General features: G+C 41.3%; 1 protein-coding gene across 1 annotated transcript; it reads right to left on the bottom strand.

Annotated features, from left to right (window-relative positions):
• Nucleotides 1–9,213: 9,213 nt before the first annotated feature.
• On the bottom strand, nt 9,214–10,867 carry LOC142178496 (uncharacterized). Its single transcript, XM_075248118.1, has 3 exons — nt 10,463–10,867; nt 9,486–10,041; nt 9,214–9,329 (listed from the first exon to the last, which is right to left on the bottom strand). Exons 1-3 carry the CDS (start codon nt 10,865–10,867, stop codon nt 9,214–9,216), a joined length of 1,077 nt encoding a protein of 358 aa, XP_075104219.1.
• Nucleotides 10,868–18,190: the final 7,323 nt, after the last annotated feature.

Below are 18,190 nucleotides of genomic sequence, written 5' to 3'. Positions count from 1 at the left end.
CATTTAAGTTCGGCTTAGGTTTATTCTCAAATTGTTTCAATTCTTGATTTATTTCTATAAAAGCCTCTTCTTCATCATATTCCATTTCTTGATTCATTATTTCACAATTAGACAGCATGTTTGAATCTGGGCATGAAGTCCGCAAGCATGTCGTGTTATTTAAAGCCGCATTGTTAGAACTGAAAGAAGAAATAAGAAAAAGTAACAAAATCAGAAAGAATAAAGAGAGATGAACGATGAAATATTAATTTCATTTCATTGAATTTTGAAGATAACAGGGTTTACATTAGCATTTAAAGACAGGAAACTAAAATAAAAACATCCGAGTTACACCCTGAAATAACTCGTGATGCAGAAAAGGTGGCAGGACTGGACTACCGGGATTCCCGCCTGATTGGGAACGGAGTAGCCTTCCAGTTTTTCAACTTGGCATTTGGCCCCATATACAGCACCTCAGCGGTGCTCGAGCCTTCTCCCGACTGAACCATGTGGGTTTCATACAACATTTGCCTCATAGCCCCATAGATTTCTTCAATTTCCTCGGTCGTGAAGGCCTCATCTTCTTCTTCTTCATTGTACTTGGGCCTGACAAATGTTCTGTAGAGATGCAGAATTGGCTGAGATAAAACTCAACCATTGCTCTTTCGTTGATTTGCCCATGTCACATCAGCTTCTATGGCATGAAAGCCCACACAGAAGAATTTCTTGGTGGCAAGTAAGGTGATAGGTTCAGTGATACCTTGCAATGATGCCCCGAGCCCCTTCCCGGGTTTATAACCATGCCTGATCCTGTAATTTTGAGGTATTTTTCTTCCTTTTCTTTTCTATTTTTGTTGTTATTTATCTGCTTAAGCTTCATGGTATTTCATCGTCTTTTAATTTATTTCTCTTTTCTTTCAGACCTTTTTCTGCTCCAGTTTTTCTCATATGGTTGGTTGGCATATGCTGAATCGATTGAGTATGTTTGTCCGTTAGTTTGGTTGTAAAAGTCAGTATCAATAAGGCCTGGTATAAAGCCATGATTACTCCTGTAATGGTTTGGTGCTATTATTTGGTTCAAGTTGTTTCATCTGTGTTGTCTATCATTTTTGTCGCATATGAATTCAGTGTTGTTACAATGATTCATTTGTTCCTGTATGGACTCAATTTAGGATTGTGTTAGTTCATTTCTATGTATCTGTAACCTTGACAGTTCAATAGGAGTTCGTCCTGAATCATTGTTCTTATTTTGATGCCATTTGATCTGATTTAAATTCTAGTTCGAATGGTTATTTGAATTCGAATTGAATTGATTATAGTTGAAAGATGTAATATAGATTAAAGGGTTTACAGTAGGAGATTTTAGGGTAAATCACAGGAGTTTTCAGGGGGTAATTTGGGAGTTCAAAGGTTTGAAAATGAGTTTAACTGGGTAGTATGTCCAGTAGGGTCCTGATGTACCTTTAAACTAATGCTTTAGTTTATTAATAGGGGGGCCACTAAGTAATAAGTAGGGCTCTAATGGGTTATGAGAGTAATAATCTGTTGAATGCTTTTTACTAAATTGGAAATCAGAAATAGTAAGTAATAACGAAAAGTTAAAAGTGTTCACATAGTAGAAGAATATTTAAAGCTGGAAAGTAAAAGGAGCAGGGGGTAATAATAAAAGGTTTTCTTTTACAACTGGAAAAGAAAAAGAAAGGGGCGGGAAAGGGCAAAAGGTTTTGGGGTTTAAATATAGAGATTAGGAGAGTCATTAGGGAGATAAATTTTTTTTTTCTGAAAATCTTAAGAGAGTGCAGGAGAGTTTAAAAAGAAAAAACAAAAAAAGAAAGATATGGTTTCATTGCATCTGTAGGAGTAACTCGAATCCTGGGCAGTGAATCTGATTCTCTTTGATTGCTTAAGTGGTTCAGTGGTCTACTGGTTCAGTTTCGGGTTTAATATACGCTTGGTTGAGTTTATTTGTGGTGATATTGGTTGCTGCTGTTTGGTCTTTTACAAACTTTCTGGGTTGTGTCGGTAGCTGTTTGGAACTCCCAATTGCTGTTGTTGAGTTGTTGTTGTATTGCTGCTCGTATTACTGCTGTTGCTGATCTCTCTTCTACTTTATTTCTATTCCAATTTCAGGTACACTTTTCGAATTGCCTGGATATAGCTCCTTGAAGTTGGAAAAATGGAAATATTCACAGATTTGTGTTCATTTGTAGGCTGCCTGTTGTTTATAATTGGATGAATTGTTAGTTAATTATACCTAGTCGATATTGATTATGTGTTTTGTATTATGTGAATAGTGGATACACACGGATTGTAATTAAGAGCTACTGAACTGCTATGCTCATGTTGACATGCTGTTAGTTTACAAATTTGAGCTGTTAGGTTGTCAGTTTGCTTTACCATAACAATTAGTACTAGATGAAGTTATTTGAACTCTTGATTTGTTCTGCTATAAGTGATTCATGTCAAAGTGGGCAACTAGTTAGGGACAATAATTTAATCAGAAACAGAAGCATCAGAATGTTCGAATGTGCGCTGGTTTGTTTTGGGACTACTTGAATTCATGGTTATCTAGCAACCGCTTTAGTATAGATAGTGCTCACTTTAGTATAACACTATTCTGTTACAAAATCAAATTCAGAAACATGATTGGGGTTGCAAGTGTATGATGGGTCATCAAGTTTGATTTCGAGTTAAACTTAATATTAGTAGGCATCAACAGTTTAGGCTAGTAATATCAGTAGGCATCATGAGTAACTTGTTTAAAATAAGCAGGCACCATTAGCACTGACTAAACAAATTGGTCATGATAATTGGATATGAATAATTAGTTAATTTGAACGAGCGTACGTCGTAGTATTTTATTACTATTTGGTAAACACACTCTGGAGAGTTGTAGTAATTGTGGTGTGCAAATGCTTATCCCGATCTTCTCGGCCTGATCCTGTTCATTTGAACTACGCTAGTCCTAGGCCCACTTTGGGCCACTGAAAATTCACGGTTGGCCTGCACGAACTTTATGGCTTGGGATCTTTGGGCCCAAGACTGATATGGCAATTGGCACGTTAGCACTTAAGGATGGACTGAGCTTTTAAGTTAGGTAGTGGATTCAAATTAAAGGTTCGTCCTTTCGTTTGGATCCGGACTTGAACTTGAGGCCCGATTTTGTAATATTAATTAATTAGGACTTTTCCCTTTTTTATTTTTATATTTATTTTTTAGAGACCAATAAAGTAGAAAATTATAGATTGCTTTAGGTTTGCCCTTTTAAAATAAAAAATGAGCCTCGCCTCGCCGAACAAAATAAATAAATCATGGGGCCCTCATTAAATGTATATATTAATTGCTTAGATTTCGACACGGGTCGTTTAGCGAATTTCATGGCTTTCCCAAAATAATAATGCGCTAGTCACTTTAGGCGCGCTTTTAATAATTTACTTTCTGAAACTCGGATGCACATTTATGTGACCCAAATCCAAATCTCGATGGAGTCAAAATGTGTCGATAACCACGGGTGCATTGAAGTGACGTGGTTCGAGATGTATTTTTGCGACGTCGCAATTCTTATTAAAAATAATAATAATAATAAAAGTGGTAAAAAGTTTAAATTTGCACATAGGTTCAACATGTATTAAAATTAGATAAATAAGCCAAATATGACAGTTGAGCGACCGTGCTAGAACCACGGAACTCGAGAATGCCTAACACCTTCTCCCGGATTAACAGAATTCCTTACTCGGATTTCTGGTGCGCGGACTATTAAACAGAGTCAATATTTTCCTCGATTCGGGATACAACCGGTGACTTGGGATACCATAAATCTCCCAAGTGGCAACTCTGATCCTTTAATAATAAATCCCGTTTCGATTGTCCTTTAATTGGAAAAAACTCCCTCCGCGCCCCTTTGCGGTGGCGCTGGTAAAAAGGAGGTGTGACAATACTGCCCAAAATACATAAGTACATAACCCACATTTCCTATCTACGGAGCCTCTAGGGATACAAAAGAGTGATACAATACTTGCTGGTAGCAAGGCTCCGGCTATACCTTACACCAAAAACCAAAACAAGACTCCGAAATAAAAAAGCGGCATGAGCCACGCAAGGCCCGGGAGGAAAAGGGCTCACTAATGCTTCTGGTGGAAAGTGAAGGGGAGCAACAGTCGGTGGACTAGAGTACCTGCTATGAATCCACCTACAATCATAACACGAATGTAGCACCCCCGGCAAAAGGGACGTCAGCACATTTGAATTGTACTGGTATGTATGAACAAACTTGCCCTAAGTAAACTCAAACCATACACAAGTAACAAGTAGTCATGGAACCAACAATCAAATACACATGAAAGAAAACCATCAAGCCAAACAAGTTACAATCTCTCCATTTTCCCTTCAACATTTTCACATCAATGATTTCACAACTTTCTCATATTTTCATTTCAATAGTGATTTCGATCACTTTTCCACCCTTATTACCTCGGCCACCCTTATCACCACAACCCACACCTTATTACTTCGTGTTGCGGCGCGCAACCCGATCCCACCGAACAATCACAATTCACAAGAACACAACAACAGCAACAACAATGCACAAAGAACAACAACAACAATTCTCAAAGAATTTCTATAGCCATCAATACTATTTCCGTCATATTCAACAACTCATATGCATTTTATGTCATCGCGATAATTGCCAATACAAGCCATATATGTTCTTACCACAGTTGTTCCAACTGCATCATTTACGATTTCCTTCCATCATTTGTTTCTCAATTCTTACCACATAACACTTTCACAATCACACATTTGGTTTATTGCCAATTACGTACACCATTATATCGGGAGACTTAACCATGAACAATCAAATCATACCAATCACAAGAATTCCACCAATAATCCACGTAGATATCACATACCAAATATTCGTACACCAAACAAAGTGACTTTACAAAGGTCAAAGTTAGCCATACATACCTCGCTTGAGCTTTCCTTAAGTTACTACGACGTTTCGAAAATTCTAGCAATCCCAATCTACTTGAGACATAACAAAATTAACACAAATTAGGAAGGTATTCATGGTTTCAGCTCATTTGAGCATTTTATCAAACACTAGTTGAGCATCTTGATTTTAAATTCCTTTTACAAGATTTTCTTCTTTCCCCAACCCAATCTTTACTTATTTATATTCATCAATCTTCCCACAAACCTAATTTGTACATGCATGTATACATAATACTATTACCCCAAGAATCATACCCCAATAACCCACCTCACAATCTCTACAATACCAACACAACCTAGGTGAGGCACCTATGACTTCCAATCCCCATCCCATGAGTTACAATACTTAATCCATACTCATATTTCCATAATAACTCCATATATGTAAGTCTAAGGTGTAAGATTTCCTCTTGTAGACCAAATCTTGAAAGAAACATTTGGGATGTTCTTGAGATTTTGAAGAAATCCTATGAAACCCAATCAAAATCATGTTGTAACTAGTGATTGAGAAGTGAAATCACCATGAAAACACACTTAAAAACTCACCTTAGGTGTGCAATTGGATGCCTTGGTCGAGTTGGGGGTGTAGAGGAAGCCCTAAGCTTGAGAAATGACTCAAATTCTCTTATTTCCGGTCTTTAGGATATTTAAAAACCTTCCAGGTGCGCGAGCTATCGCTATGTTCGCGCGTGGGAGGCAGAATACTCAGCACAATGCGCGACTTCGCGCTAATGATTGCGCTAGAGACACCTGCCCAGTAAAATGGTCATAAATTTCCGTATACACCTCCAAATGACAAACGGTTTATTGTGTTGGAAACTAGACTCAAAGGGCTTTAATGTTATAGGTTATGCATCACACAACTCCTTATATAACTGGAGATATGATTGTTCAAAATTAGGTCTTGTGCTCACTCATTTATAGATTTCGTCTCATATGAAACTTTCCTAACTTGGCTTAGACTTAGGCCTCTCCTTAGACCCCAATTCACGTCTAATATGACTTATACACTTCTTAACATATCCAATTGATATCCATAATATCCTTAATCCTCATTTGCATGCAAGATAAAATATTTGGCCTACCCTTGGCACCACGAAATCTTAAATTACTAAGCAATTTTTTTTCTGGGGCTTTACATTCTCCCCCGCTTAAGATCATTCGTCCTCGAATGAGGATCAAGTTTCATCCATTAGCCATCCTTATGTAACTTCTGCCTTTTCACATTATGAAATATATCATCAGCCCCAAATTTGGATAACTCCTTAAATTTTTGAGAATTTCGCCAGAGTTTCTTTTGTAACGAGGACTATCTACCTGTCAGAGGGCCCCAAATACATATCCTAACTGTATATACATGTTCCATAGACATAACATAACTTGTTCAACACCAACTATGGCCGCATAGGCAACATACATAGTCAAAATTGAATAGTTTAACATAGATCAAATCAAAAGATAAGAGTTTACAGGAACCAAATGCATGAAAGCTATTACATAACTATTCAAACAAATGTGGGTACTTCTTTCTCATTTCTTCCTCAGTTTCCCAAGTGGCTTCCTCAACCTGCTGGTTCCGCCATAACACTTTTACAGAGGCAATTTCCTTAGTTCTCAATTTCCGGACTTGCCTATCAAGAATGGCAACTGGAATTTCTTCATAAGAGAGTTCTTCATTAACCTCAATAGCTTCAATTGGCACAATAATGGATGGATCTCCCACTACCTTCTTCAACAGAGAGACATGGAAGATTGGATGTACCAACGACATCTCGGGTGGCAGTTCGAGCTTGTATGCCACTTGACCGATCCTCTGAATGATTTTGTATGGTCCGACATACCTCGGACTTAATTTCCCTTTCTTCCCAAATCGCATGATTCATTTAATGGGGGAAACCTTCAAAAATACCCAATCATCTTCTTTGAACTCCAAATCTCTACGACGAATGTCCGAATAAGACTTTTGGCAACTTTTAGCAGTTTTCAACCTCTCCTTAATAACTTTGACTTTCTCCAAGGCCTGATGTACGAGGTCCGGCCCTATCAGTTCTGCTTATCCAACCTCGAACCACCCAATGGAGACCTGTATCTCCTACCATATAGTGCCTCGAATGGTGCCATCTGGGTACTAGCATGGAAGCTGTTGTTGTAAGCAAATTCTATGAGTGGCAAATGGTCATCCCAACTACCTTTGAAATCAAGAGCACAAGCTCACAACATGTCCTCAAGCGTCTTAATAGTCCGCTCCGCTTGCCCGTCAGTTTGAGGATGGAAAGTTGTGCTGAGATTTACCTGAGTGCCCAAGCCCTGCTAAAATTTCTTCCAAAAGTTGGTCGTGAACTGAGCCCCTCAATCTGAAATGATTGAGACTGGAGTGCCATGCAACCTGACTATTTCTTTGATATACAATTGGGCATATTGTTCCGTTGTGTCAGAAGATTTAACTGGCAAGAAGTGTGCTGATTTTGTGAGTCGGTCAACGATCACCCAAATTGAGTCGAACCTGTGCGGAGTGCGCGGCAGCCCCACTACAAAATCCATATTGATCATCTCCCATTTCCACATTGGAATTTCTATGCTTTGATTCAATCCACCAGGTCTGGATGTTCGGCCTTCACTTGCTGACAGTTCGGACATCTAGTCACAAAGTCCACCACACCCCTCTTCATATCGTTCCACCAATAAATTTCCTTGAGATCATGATACATTTTTGTAGAACCTGGGTGCACCGAGTACCTGGAATTATAAGCCTCCGCCATTACCCTCTCCCGAAGATTATCCACATCTGGAACACATAGCCTGCCTTGACATTGTAATACACCATCCCCACCACTGAGTGAATAGGCCGAAGTCTTGTTATTCGAAACTTCCTCTTTCATCTGTGCCAATGTTGGATCAATGAACTGCTTTTCCTTGACTTCCGCTACCAGTGACGATTCTTCTCCATTACGCACCATAACCTTCCCCTCGTATAAGGTCGAAATACAAACCCAGACTGGCTAATTGATAAACCTCCCGAGCCAAAGACCTCTAATCCGCTCCCAAATGAGTCAAACTACCCATGGACTTCCGACTGAGAGCGTCGGCCACCACATTCGCCTTCCCTGGATGGTATAAAATATCCATATCATAATCCTTGATCAATTCTAACCACCGCCGTTGCCTTAAATTCAACTCCTTCTGCTTGAACAATATTGGAGACTCTTGTGGTCCGAGAACACATCCACATGGACACTATAAAGATAATGCCTCCATATTTTCAAGGCAAATACAACTGCCGCAAGCTCCAAATCATACGTCGGATAATTCTTCTCGTGATTATTGAGTTGCCTTGAAGCATATGCTATAACCTTCCCTTGTTGCATCAACACATACCCTAAACCGACACTGGAGGCATCGCAATAAACCACAAATCCTTATGTGCCCTCCGGTAAGGTCAATATCGGCACCGAGGTCAATCTCGACTTCAATTCCTGAAAACTTTTCTCACAAGCGTCGGACCATTGGAACTTAACTGCTTTCTGCATCAACTTAGTCAAAGGGGAGACGAGGGTAGAAAATCTCTCCACAAACCTCCGATAATACCCCGCTAAACCCAAGAAGCTACGGATCTCCGTCGGGGTCGTGGGTCTAGGACAATTTTTTACTGCTGCAATCTTCTGGGGATCCACTTGAATCCCTTCACTGTAAACAACATGGCCCAGAAAGGTAACGGACTCCAACCAAAATTCACATTTTGAAAATTTAGCATACAACTGGTGCTGATAAAGGGTCTGTAGAACTGCCCTGAGGTGATCGGCATGATCCTCCCGGCTCCGCGAATAAACAAGGATGTCATAAATGAAAACAATCACAAAGGAGTCTAGAAATGGCTTGAAGACCCGATTCATAAGATCCATGAAAGTTGTCGGGGCGTTGGTTAGCCCAAAAGACATGACCAAAAATTCAAAGTGACCATAGCATGTTCTGAAAGCGGTCTTAGGAATATCCTGCTCTCTGATCTTCAATTGGTGATACCCGGACCGTAGATCAATTTTGGAGAAGAACTTTGCACCTTACAATTGGTCGAACAAATCATCTATCCGAGGCAAAGGATATTTATTCTTGATGGTGACCTTGTTAAACTGCCGATAATCAATACACATACGAAGCGACCCATCCTTCTTCCTGACAAAAAGAACCAGAGCACCCCACGGCGACACACTGCCGTATGAACCCCTTCTCTAATAAATCCTTCAGCTACTCCTTTAACTCCCTTAACTCCGCCGGCGCCATCCTGTATGGTGGAATAGATATTGGCTGCGTATCTGGCAATACATCAATCCCGAAACCAATCTCCCTATCTGGTGGGATCCCTGGAAGCTCATCCGGAAACACTTCAAGAAACTCATTCACGACTGGCACGGACTCGGGGGCAGACACTTCTGAAGTGGTGTCCGCCACCCGAACCAAATGGTAGATACACCCCTTCCTAATCATCTTTGAAGCCTTAAGGTAGGAAATAAACCTACCTTTCGGCACCACACCATTTCCCTTCCACTCAATAACCGGGTCATTAGGGAACTCAAGCCTCATGACTCTCGTTCGGCAGTCAAGTTTAACAAAGCACGAATAAAGCCAGTCTATTCCCATAATCACAACAAAATTCACCATTCCAAGCTCAATAAGATCAGCCGTGGTAGCACGACCACATATCGTGACAACACAATTCCTATAAACTCGCGCGGTTGTAATAGAATCACCAACCGGAGTTGATACAGAGAACGACTCATGAAGGTGTTCGGGTTCTACCCCAAAACTTGAAGCAATGAATGGGGTGACATAAGACAAGGAGGACCCCGGATCAATAAGAGCATAACAATCAATGGCCTGAACAGACAAGATACCTGTGGCAACATCTGGAGAAGCCTCTGCACTCTGGAGACCACTCAAAGCATAAAATCGGCTAGGTCCACTTCTACCATGAGCTCCACCCCTAATTGCACCACGCCCTGCTAGAGCTGGAGAGCGCACGGATGATGTAGCAGCTGAAGAACCGGATGGCTGAGCAAATCCCCTACCCGTGCCCTGTCTGGGCGCATGACAGTCCCGCTGGATATGACCTCTCACCCCACATCTATAACACACCGGGATATCCAAATAACAAGCCTCCGTATGGAATCTCCCACACTTGGGGCATAGAGCTCCCCCTGCTGCTGTGATCCCCCTCCTGGACGACCGGACTGATGGGGTCTCCTACTATCTGAACCTGGTCTTAAGTGACTACTATGCTGATAACTGTGCACAGATAGCGGTGCGCTCGCTGAGGACTGAGCATATGACTGGGATGACCCTGATGGCCCCCTTGAGCATATGACTGGGATGACCCTGATGGCCCCCTTCTCTGAACTGGTCTCCCTGAGTGACCCACTGATCGGGCCCTACTGTTACTCTCCCTTTCTGCCCGTATTTTCAACTTCCTAGCCTCTATGGCCTAAGCGAATCCCACAATCTTCCCATAATTCATATTTGAGTGTAAAGCCGCTGTAACAGCCTCATTTACCACCAAAGGACTAAGACCCTGAACAAATCGCCGAACTCGATCACCCATGGTTGACACTAACTGGGGAGCATACTTGGACAATCTCACAAACTCCATGTGGTACTCCCAAACACTCATACTGCCCTGCTTAAGGACCTCAAACTCAGTGGCACGGGCCGCCATTGTCTTGGCAAGCAAGAAGTGGTCCTTGAATGCATCTACAAACTCATCCCATCTAGCTGGAGGTCTTTCCTCCCCACGGGAATCCTCCCACATCTCGAACCATGAATACGTTGCTCCCCTCAACCTGTATGAAGCCAACTCAACCCCCTCCGTCTCTATAGCCTTCATCACTCGAAGGGTCTTATACATTTCATCATGGAAATCCTGCGGATCGACCTCTGGGTCTATGGTTGTGAACTCCGGAGGGGCCAACCGCAGAAACTGGTTGACTTTGGAGCTGGCGGAATCTCCCTGTATGCTGGAGGACGTAGGGGCATCATGGGATCTCTGGGCCTGAGCGGCCACTAACTAGGTCAACATATGGATGGCTCCTCTAAGGTCCCCATCAGAAACCTCGGGACCGAAAGCTGGAACTGTATCAGGATCTGGAATATCAACGGGAGGGATGGTAGCAGCTGGAACATGAATACTTGGATCTGGAATAAATGGGCCAGGCAGATTCAAGACCGGGGAGTCACTCTCACCCACGACATCAGGTACATGATTCATAGCCACACTTTGGGTGGCATTTGCCCCGAGGCTGAGTCTAGCTCTCTTCTTAGGTGCCATTACTGAAAATTTGGAACAGAACACGAGTTAGAGGTAAATACTTCCACTTTTCACTTCACCGCACGATATAAAGTAACAAAGAAAAAGGTAATTTCCTAAATGCCCATGTAGCCTCCAACTTATAGATGTGGTCGACAACACACCGATAAGAAGGACTCTACTAGACACAGCTCCGAGACATCCTCGGACCCTTTTAAAACCTTAGGCTCTGATACCAAGTTTGTCACGCCCCAAAACCGAGGGGCGCGACCGGCACTCAACCTGGCAGCCCCAGCCAAGCGGACTTGGGTGACTTTCCTATTCCACTTGTTACCTCGCGTTTCCATTTCCCATTAACCAAGTGAAATAGCCATTTATAAATTTAAACACATTCTAACGAGATTTACATAGCATACATAGTTACTTAGCGTGGTTTACAAGTTATACTGCCCAAAATACGTAAGTACATAACCCACATTTCCTGTCTACGGAGCCTTTAGGGATACAAAAGAGTGATACAATACTTGCCGGTAACAAGGCTCCGGCTATACCTTACACCAAAAACCAAAAAGAGACTCCGAAATAAAAAGCGGCATGAGCCACGCATGGCCCCGGGAGGAAAAGGGCTCACCAATGCTTCTGGAGGAAAGTGAAGGGGAGCTACGGTCGGTGGACTGGAGTACCTGCTATGAATCCACCTACAATCATAACACGAATGTAGCGCCCCCGGCAAAAGGGACGTCAGCACATTTGAATTGTACTGGTATGTATGAACAAACTTGCCCAAAGTAAACTCAAACCATACACAAGTAACAAGTAGTCATGGAACCAACAATCAAATACACATAAAAGAAAACCATCAAGCCAAAAAAGTTACAATCTCTCCATTTCCCCTTCAACATTTTCACATCAATGATATCACAACTTTCTCATATTTTCATTTCAATAGTGATTTCGATCACTTTTCCACCTTTATTACCTCGGCCACCTTATTACCTCGGCCACCCTTATCACCATAACTCATACCTTATTACTTTGTGTTGCGGCACGCAATCCGATCCCACCGAACAATCACAATTCACAAACAACACAACAACAACAACAATAATTCACAAAGAACAACAACAACAATTCTCAAAGAATTTCTATAGCCATCAATACTATTTCCGTCATATTCAACAACTCATATGCATTTTATGTCACCGCGATAATTGCCAATACAAGCCATATATGTTCTTACCACAGTTGTTCCAACTGCATCATTTACGATTTCCTTCCATCATTTGTTTCTCAACTATTACCACATAACACATTCACAATCACACATTTGTTTTATTGCCAATTACGTACACCAATATATCAGGAGACTTAACCACAAACAATCAAATCATACCAATCACAAGAATTCTACCAATAATCCACGTAGATATCACATACCAAATATTCGTACACCAAACAAAGTGACTTTATAAAGGTCAAAGTTAGCCATACATACCTCGTTTGAGCTTTCCTTAAGTTACTATGACGTTTCGAAAATTCTAGCAATCCCAATCTACTTGAGATATAACAAAATTAACACAAATTAGGAAGGTATTCATGGTTTCAGCTCATTTGAGCATTTTATCAAACACTAGTTGAGCATCTTGATTTTAAATTACTTTTACAAGATTTTCTTCTTTCCCCAACCCAATCTTTACTTATTTATATTCATCAATCTTCCCACAAACCTAATTTGTACATGCATGTATACATAATACTATTACCCCAACAATCATACCCCAATAACCCACCTCACAATCTCTACAATACCAACATAACCTAGGTTAGGCACCTATGACTTCCAATCCCCATCCTATGAGTTACAATACTTAATCCATACTCATATTTCCATAATAACTCCATATATGTAAGTCTAAGGTGTAGGATTACCTCTTGTAGACCAAATCTTGAAAGACAAATTTGGGGTGTTCTTGAGATTTTGAAGAAACCCTATGAAACCCAATCAAAATCATGTTGTAACTAGTGATTGAGAAGTGAAATCACCATGAAAACAAACTTAAAAACTCACCCTAGGTGTGCAATTGGATGCCTTGGTCGAGTTGGGGGGTGTAGAGGAAACCCTAAGCTTGAGAAATGACTCAAATTCTCTTATTTCCGGTCTTTAGGATATTTAAAAACCTTCCAGGTGCGAGAGCTCGCGCTATGTTCGCGCGTGGGAGGCAGAATACTCAGCACAATGCGCGACTTCGCGCTAATGATCGCGCTAGAGACACCTGCCCAGTACAATGGTCATAACTTTCTGTATACACCTCCAAATGACAAACGGTTTATTGCGTTGGAAACTAGACTCAAAGGGATTTAATTTGATAGGTTATGCATCACACAAATCCTTATATAATTGGAGATATGATTGTTCAAAATAAGGTCTTGTGCGTACTCATTTACAGATTTCGTCTAATATGAAACTTTCCCAACTTGGCTTAGACTTAGGCCTCTCCTTAGACCCCAATTCACGTCTAATATGACTTATACACTTCTTAACATATCCAATTGATATCCATAATATCCTTAATCCTCATTTGCACGCAAGATAAAATATTTGGCCTACCTTGGCACCACGAAATCTTAAATTACTAAGCAATTTTTTTCTGGGGCTTTACATTCTCCCCCGCTTAAGATCATTCGTCCTCGAATGAGGATCAAGTTTCATCCATTAGCCATCCTTATGTAACTTCTGCTTTTTCACATTATGAATTATATCATCACCCCCAAATTTGGCTAACTCCTTAAATTTCCGAGAATTTCGCCAGAGTTTCCTTTATAACTAGGACTATCCACTTGTCAGAGGCCCCCAGATACATATTCTTATAGTATATACATGTACCATAGACATAACATAACTTGTTCAACACCAACTATGGCCGCATAGGCAACATACATAGTCAAAATGGAATAGTTTAACATAGATCAACTCAAAAGATAAGAGTTTACAGGAACCGAATGAATGAAAGCTATTACAAAACTATTCAAACAAATGTGGGTACTTCTTTCTCATTGCTTCCTCGGTTTCCCAAGTGGCTTCCTCAACCTGCTGGTTCCGCCATAACACTTTACAGAGGCAATTTCCTTAGTTCTCAATTTCCGGACTTGCCTATCAAGAAAGGCAACTGGAATTTCTTCATAAGATAGTTCTTCATTAACCTCAATAGCTTCAATTGGCACAATAACGGACGGATCTCCCACTACCTTCTTCAACAAAGACACATGGAAGATCGGATGTACCAACGACATCTCGGGTGGCAGTTCGAGCTTGTATGCCACTTGACTGATCCTCTGAATAATTCTGTATGGTCCGACATACCTCGGACTTAATTTCCCTTTCTTCCCAAATAGCATGATTCCCTTTACGGGGGAAACCTTCAAAAATACCCAATCATCTTCTTTGAACTTCAAATCTCTACGACGAATGTCCGAATAAGACTTTTGGCGACTTTGAGCAGTTTTCAACCTCTCCGTAATAACTTTGACTTTCTCCAAGGCCTTATGCACGAGGTCCGGCCCTATCAATTCTGCTTCTCCAACCTCGAACCACCCAATGGGAGACCTGCATCTCCTACTATACAGTGCCTCGAATGGTGCCATCTGGATACTAGCATGGAAGCTATTGTTGTAAGAAAATTCTATGAGTGGCAAATGGCCATCCCAACTACCTTTGAAATCAAGAGTACAAGCTCGCAACATGTCCTCAAGCGTATGAATAATCCGCTCTGCTTGCCCGTCAGTTTGAGGATGGAAAGCTGTGCTGAGATTTACCTGAGTGCCCAAGCCCTGCTGAAATTTCTTCCAAAAGTTGGTCGTGAACTGAGACCCTCGATCTGAAATGATTGAGACTGGAGTGCCATGAAACCTGACTATTTCTTTGATATACAATTGGGCATATTGTTCCGCTGTGTTGGAAGATTTAACTGGCAAAAAGTGCGCTGATTTTGTGAGTCGGTCAACGATCACCCAAATTGAGTCGAACCTGTGCGGAGTGCGCGGCAGCCCCACTACAAAATCTATATTGATTATCTCCCATTTCCACATTGGAATTTCTATGCTTTGAGTCAATCCACCAGGTCATGATGTTCGGCCTTCACTTGCTGACAGTTCGGACATCTAGTCAGAAAGTCTGCCACACCCCTCTTCATACCGTTCCACCAATAAATTTCCTTGAGATCATGATACATTTTTGTAGAACCTGGGTGCATCGAGTACCTGGAATTATGAGCCTCCGCCATTACCCTCTCCCGAAGATTATCCATATCTGGAACACATAGCCTACCTTGACATTGTAATACACCATCCCCGCCACCGAGTGAAAAGGCCGAAGTCTTGTTATTCAAAACTGCCTCTTTCATCTGTGCCAATGCTGGATCAATGAACTGCTTTTCCTTGACTTCTGCTACTAGTGACGATTCTGCTCCATTACGCACCATAACCTTCCCCTCGTCTGAGGTCAAAATACAAACCCCCAGACTGGCTAATTGATAAACCTCCCGAGCCAAAGACCTTTAATCCGCTCCCAAATGAGCCAAACTACCCATGGACTTCCGACTAAGAGCGTCGGCCACCACATTCGCCTTTTCTGGATGGTATAAAATATCCATATCATAATCCTTGATCAATTCTAACCACCGCCGCTGCCTTAAATTCAACTCCTTCTGCTTGAACAAATAGTGGAGACTCTTGTGGTGCGAAAACACATCCACATGGACCCCATAAAGATAATGCCGCCATATTTTCAAGGCAAATACAACTGCCGCAAGCTCCAAATCATGCGTCTATAATTCTTCTCGTGATTCTTGAGTTGCCTTGAAGCATATGCTATAACCTTCCCTTGTTGCATCAACACACTCCCCAAACCGACTTTGGAGGCATCGCAATAAACCACAAATCCTTCCGTGCCCTCCAGTAAGGTCAATATCGGCGCCGAGGTCAATCTCGACTTTAGTTCCTGAAAACGTTTCTCACAAGCGTCGGACCATTGGAACTTAACTGCTTTCTGCATCAACTTAGTCAAAGGGGAGGCAAGGGTAGAGAATCTCTCCACAAACCTCCGATAATACCCCGCTAAACCCAAGAAGCTACGGATCTCCGCCGGGGTCGTGGGTCTAGGCCAATCTTTTACTGCTACAATCTTCTGGGGATCCACTTGAATCCCTTCACTGTAAACAACATGGCCCAGAAAGGTAACGGACTCCAACCAAAATTCACATTTTGAAAATTTAGCATACAACTGGTGCTGATAAAGGGTCTACAGAACTGCCCTGAGGTGATCGGCATGATCCTCCCGGCTCCGCGAATAAACAAGGATGTCATCAATGAAAACAATCACAAAGGAGTCTAGAAATGGCTTGAAGACCCGATTCATAAGATTCATGAAAGCTGTCGGGGCGTTGGTTAGCCCAAAAGACATGACCAAAAATTCAAAGTGACCATAACGAGTTCTGAAAGCAGTCTTAGGAATATCATGCTCTCTGATCTTCAATTGGTGATACCCGGACCGTAGATCAATTGGAGAAGAACCTTGCACCTTGCAATTGGTCGAACAAATCATCTATCCGAGGCAAAGGATATTTATTCTTGATGGTGACCTTGTTAATATGCCGATAATCTTAGGGAACTCAAACCTCATAACTCTCGTTCGGCAGTCAAGTTTAGCAAAGCACGAATAAAGCCAGTCCATTCCCATAATCTTCCCACAAACCTAATTTGTACATGCATGTATACATAATACTATTACCCCAAGAATTATACCCCAATAACCCACCTCACAATCTCTACAATACCAACACAACCTAGGTTAGTCACCTATGACTTCCAATCCCCATCCCATGAGTTACAATACTTAATCCATACTCATATTTCCATAATAACTCCATATATGTAAGTCTAAGGTGTAGGATTACCTCTTGTAGACCAAATCTTGAAAGACAAATTTGGGGTGTTCTTGAGATTTTGAAGAAACCCTATGAAACCCAATCAAAATCATGTTGTAACTAGTGATTGAGAAGTGAAATCACCATGAAAACACACTTAAAAACTCACCTTAGGTGTGCAATTGGATGCCTTGGTAGATTGGGGGGGTGTAGAGGAAGCCCTAAGCTTGAGAAATGACTCAAATTCTCTTATTTACGGTCTTTAGGATATTTAAAAGCTTTCCAGGCGTGCGAGCTCGCGCTATGTTAGCGCGCGGGAGGCAGAATACTCAGCATAATGCACGACTTCGCGCTAATGTTCGCGCTAGAGACACCTTCCCAGTAAAATGGTCATAACTTTCTGTATACACCTCCAAATGACGAACGGTTTGTTGCGTTAGAAACTAGACTCAAAGGGTTTTAATTGTATAGTTTATGAATCACACAAATACTTAAAGAACTAGAGATATGATCATTCAAAGTGAGGTCTTGTGCGCACTCATTTACAGATTTCGTCTAATATGAAACTTTCCTAACTTGGCTTACACTTAGGCCTCTCCTTAGACCCCAATTCACCTCTAATATATATATACACTTCTTAACATATCCAGTTGATATCCATAATATCCTTAATCCTCATTTGCACGCAAGATAAAATATTTGGCCTACCTTGTCACCACGAAATCTTAAATTACTAAGCAAATTTTTTTCTGGGGCTTTACAGTAACAAATGTAAATAACAACTGAAAGTAAGAAAACACATAAAACACAAGGCATTCTATACTGAAGCAGTAAAAAATCGCTTAAAATAGAAAAGCGGTGAAGAGTTAAGTAAATCCCTTTTCAACAAGTAAAACAAGTAATTGACAGGTAAGTAAACAAATAGAAGTTCGACCCTCGGGCACAATATCAACAAATTCACACCTTGGGCAACATCTCAGAACAGTACCAGCCCCTCGGGCTC

The sequence above is a fragment of the Nicotiana tabacum genome, chromosome 3, assembly GCF_000715075.1.
Source record: "Nicotiana tabacum cultivar K326 chromosome 3, ASM71507v2, whole genome shotgun sequence".
Lineage (NCBI taxonomy): Eukaryota > Viridiplantae > Streptophyta > Magnoliopsida > Solanales > Solanaceae > Nicotiana > Nicotiana tabacum.
Note: the sequence above shows the minus strand (reverse complement) of the source record. Positions and strands in the feature narration are given on the sequence as shown.

Coding starts and splice junctions, on each gene's coding strand:
- LOC142178496 (XM_075248118.1), bottom strand. CDS start 10,867: ATGTATAAGACCCTTCGAGTGATGAAGGCTATAGAGACGGAGGGGGTT. Junction 10,042..10,462: donor ATATGAATTATGGGAAGATT/GTGGGATTCGCT, acceptor GCGCCCAGACAG/GGCACGGGTAGGGGATTTGC. Junction 9,330..9,485: donor AAATGGTGTGGTGCCGAAAG/GTAGGTTTATTT, acceptor ATGAGCTTCCAG/GGATCCCACCAGATAGGGAG.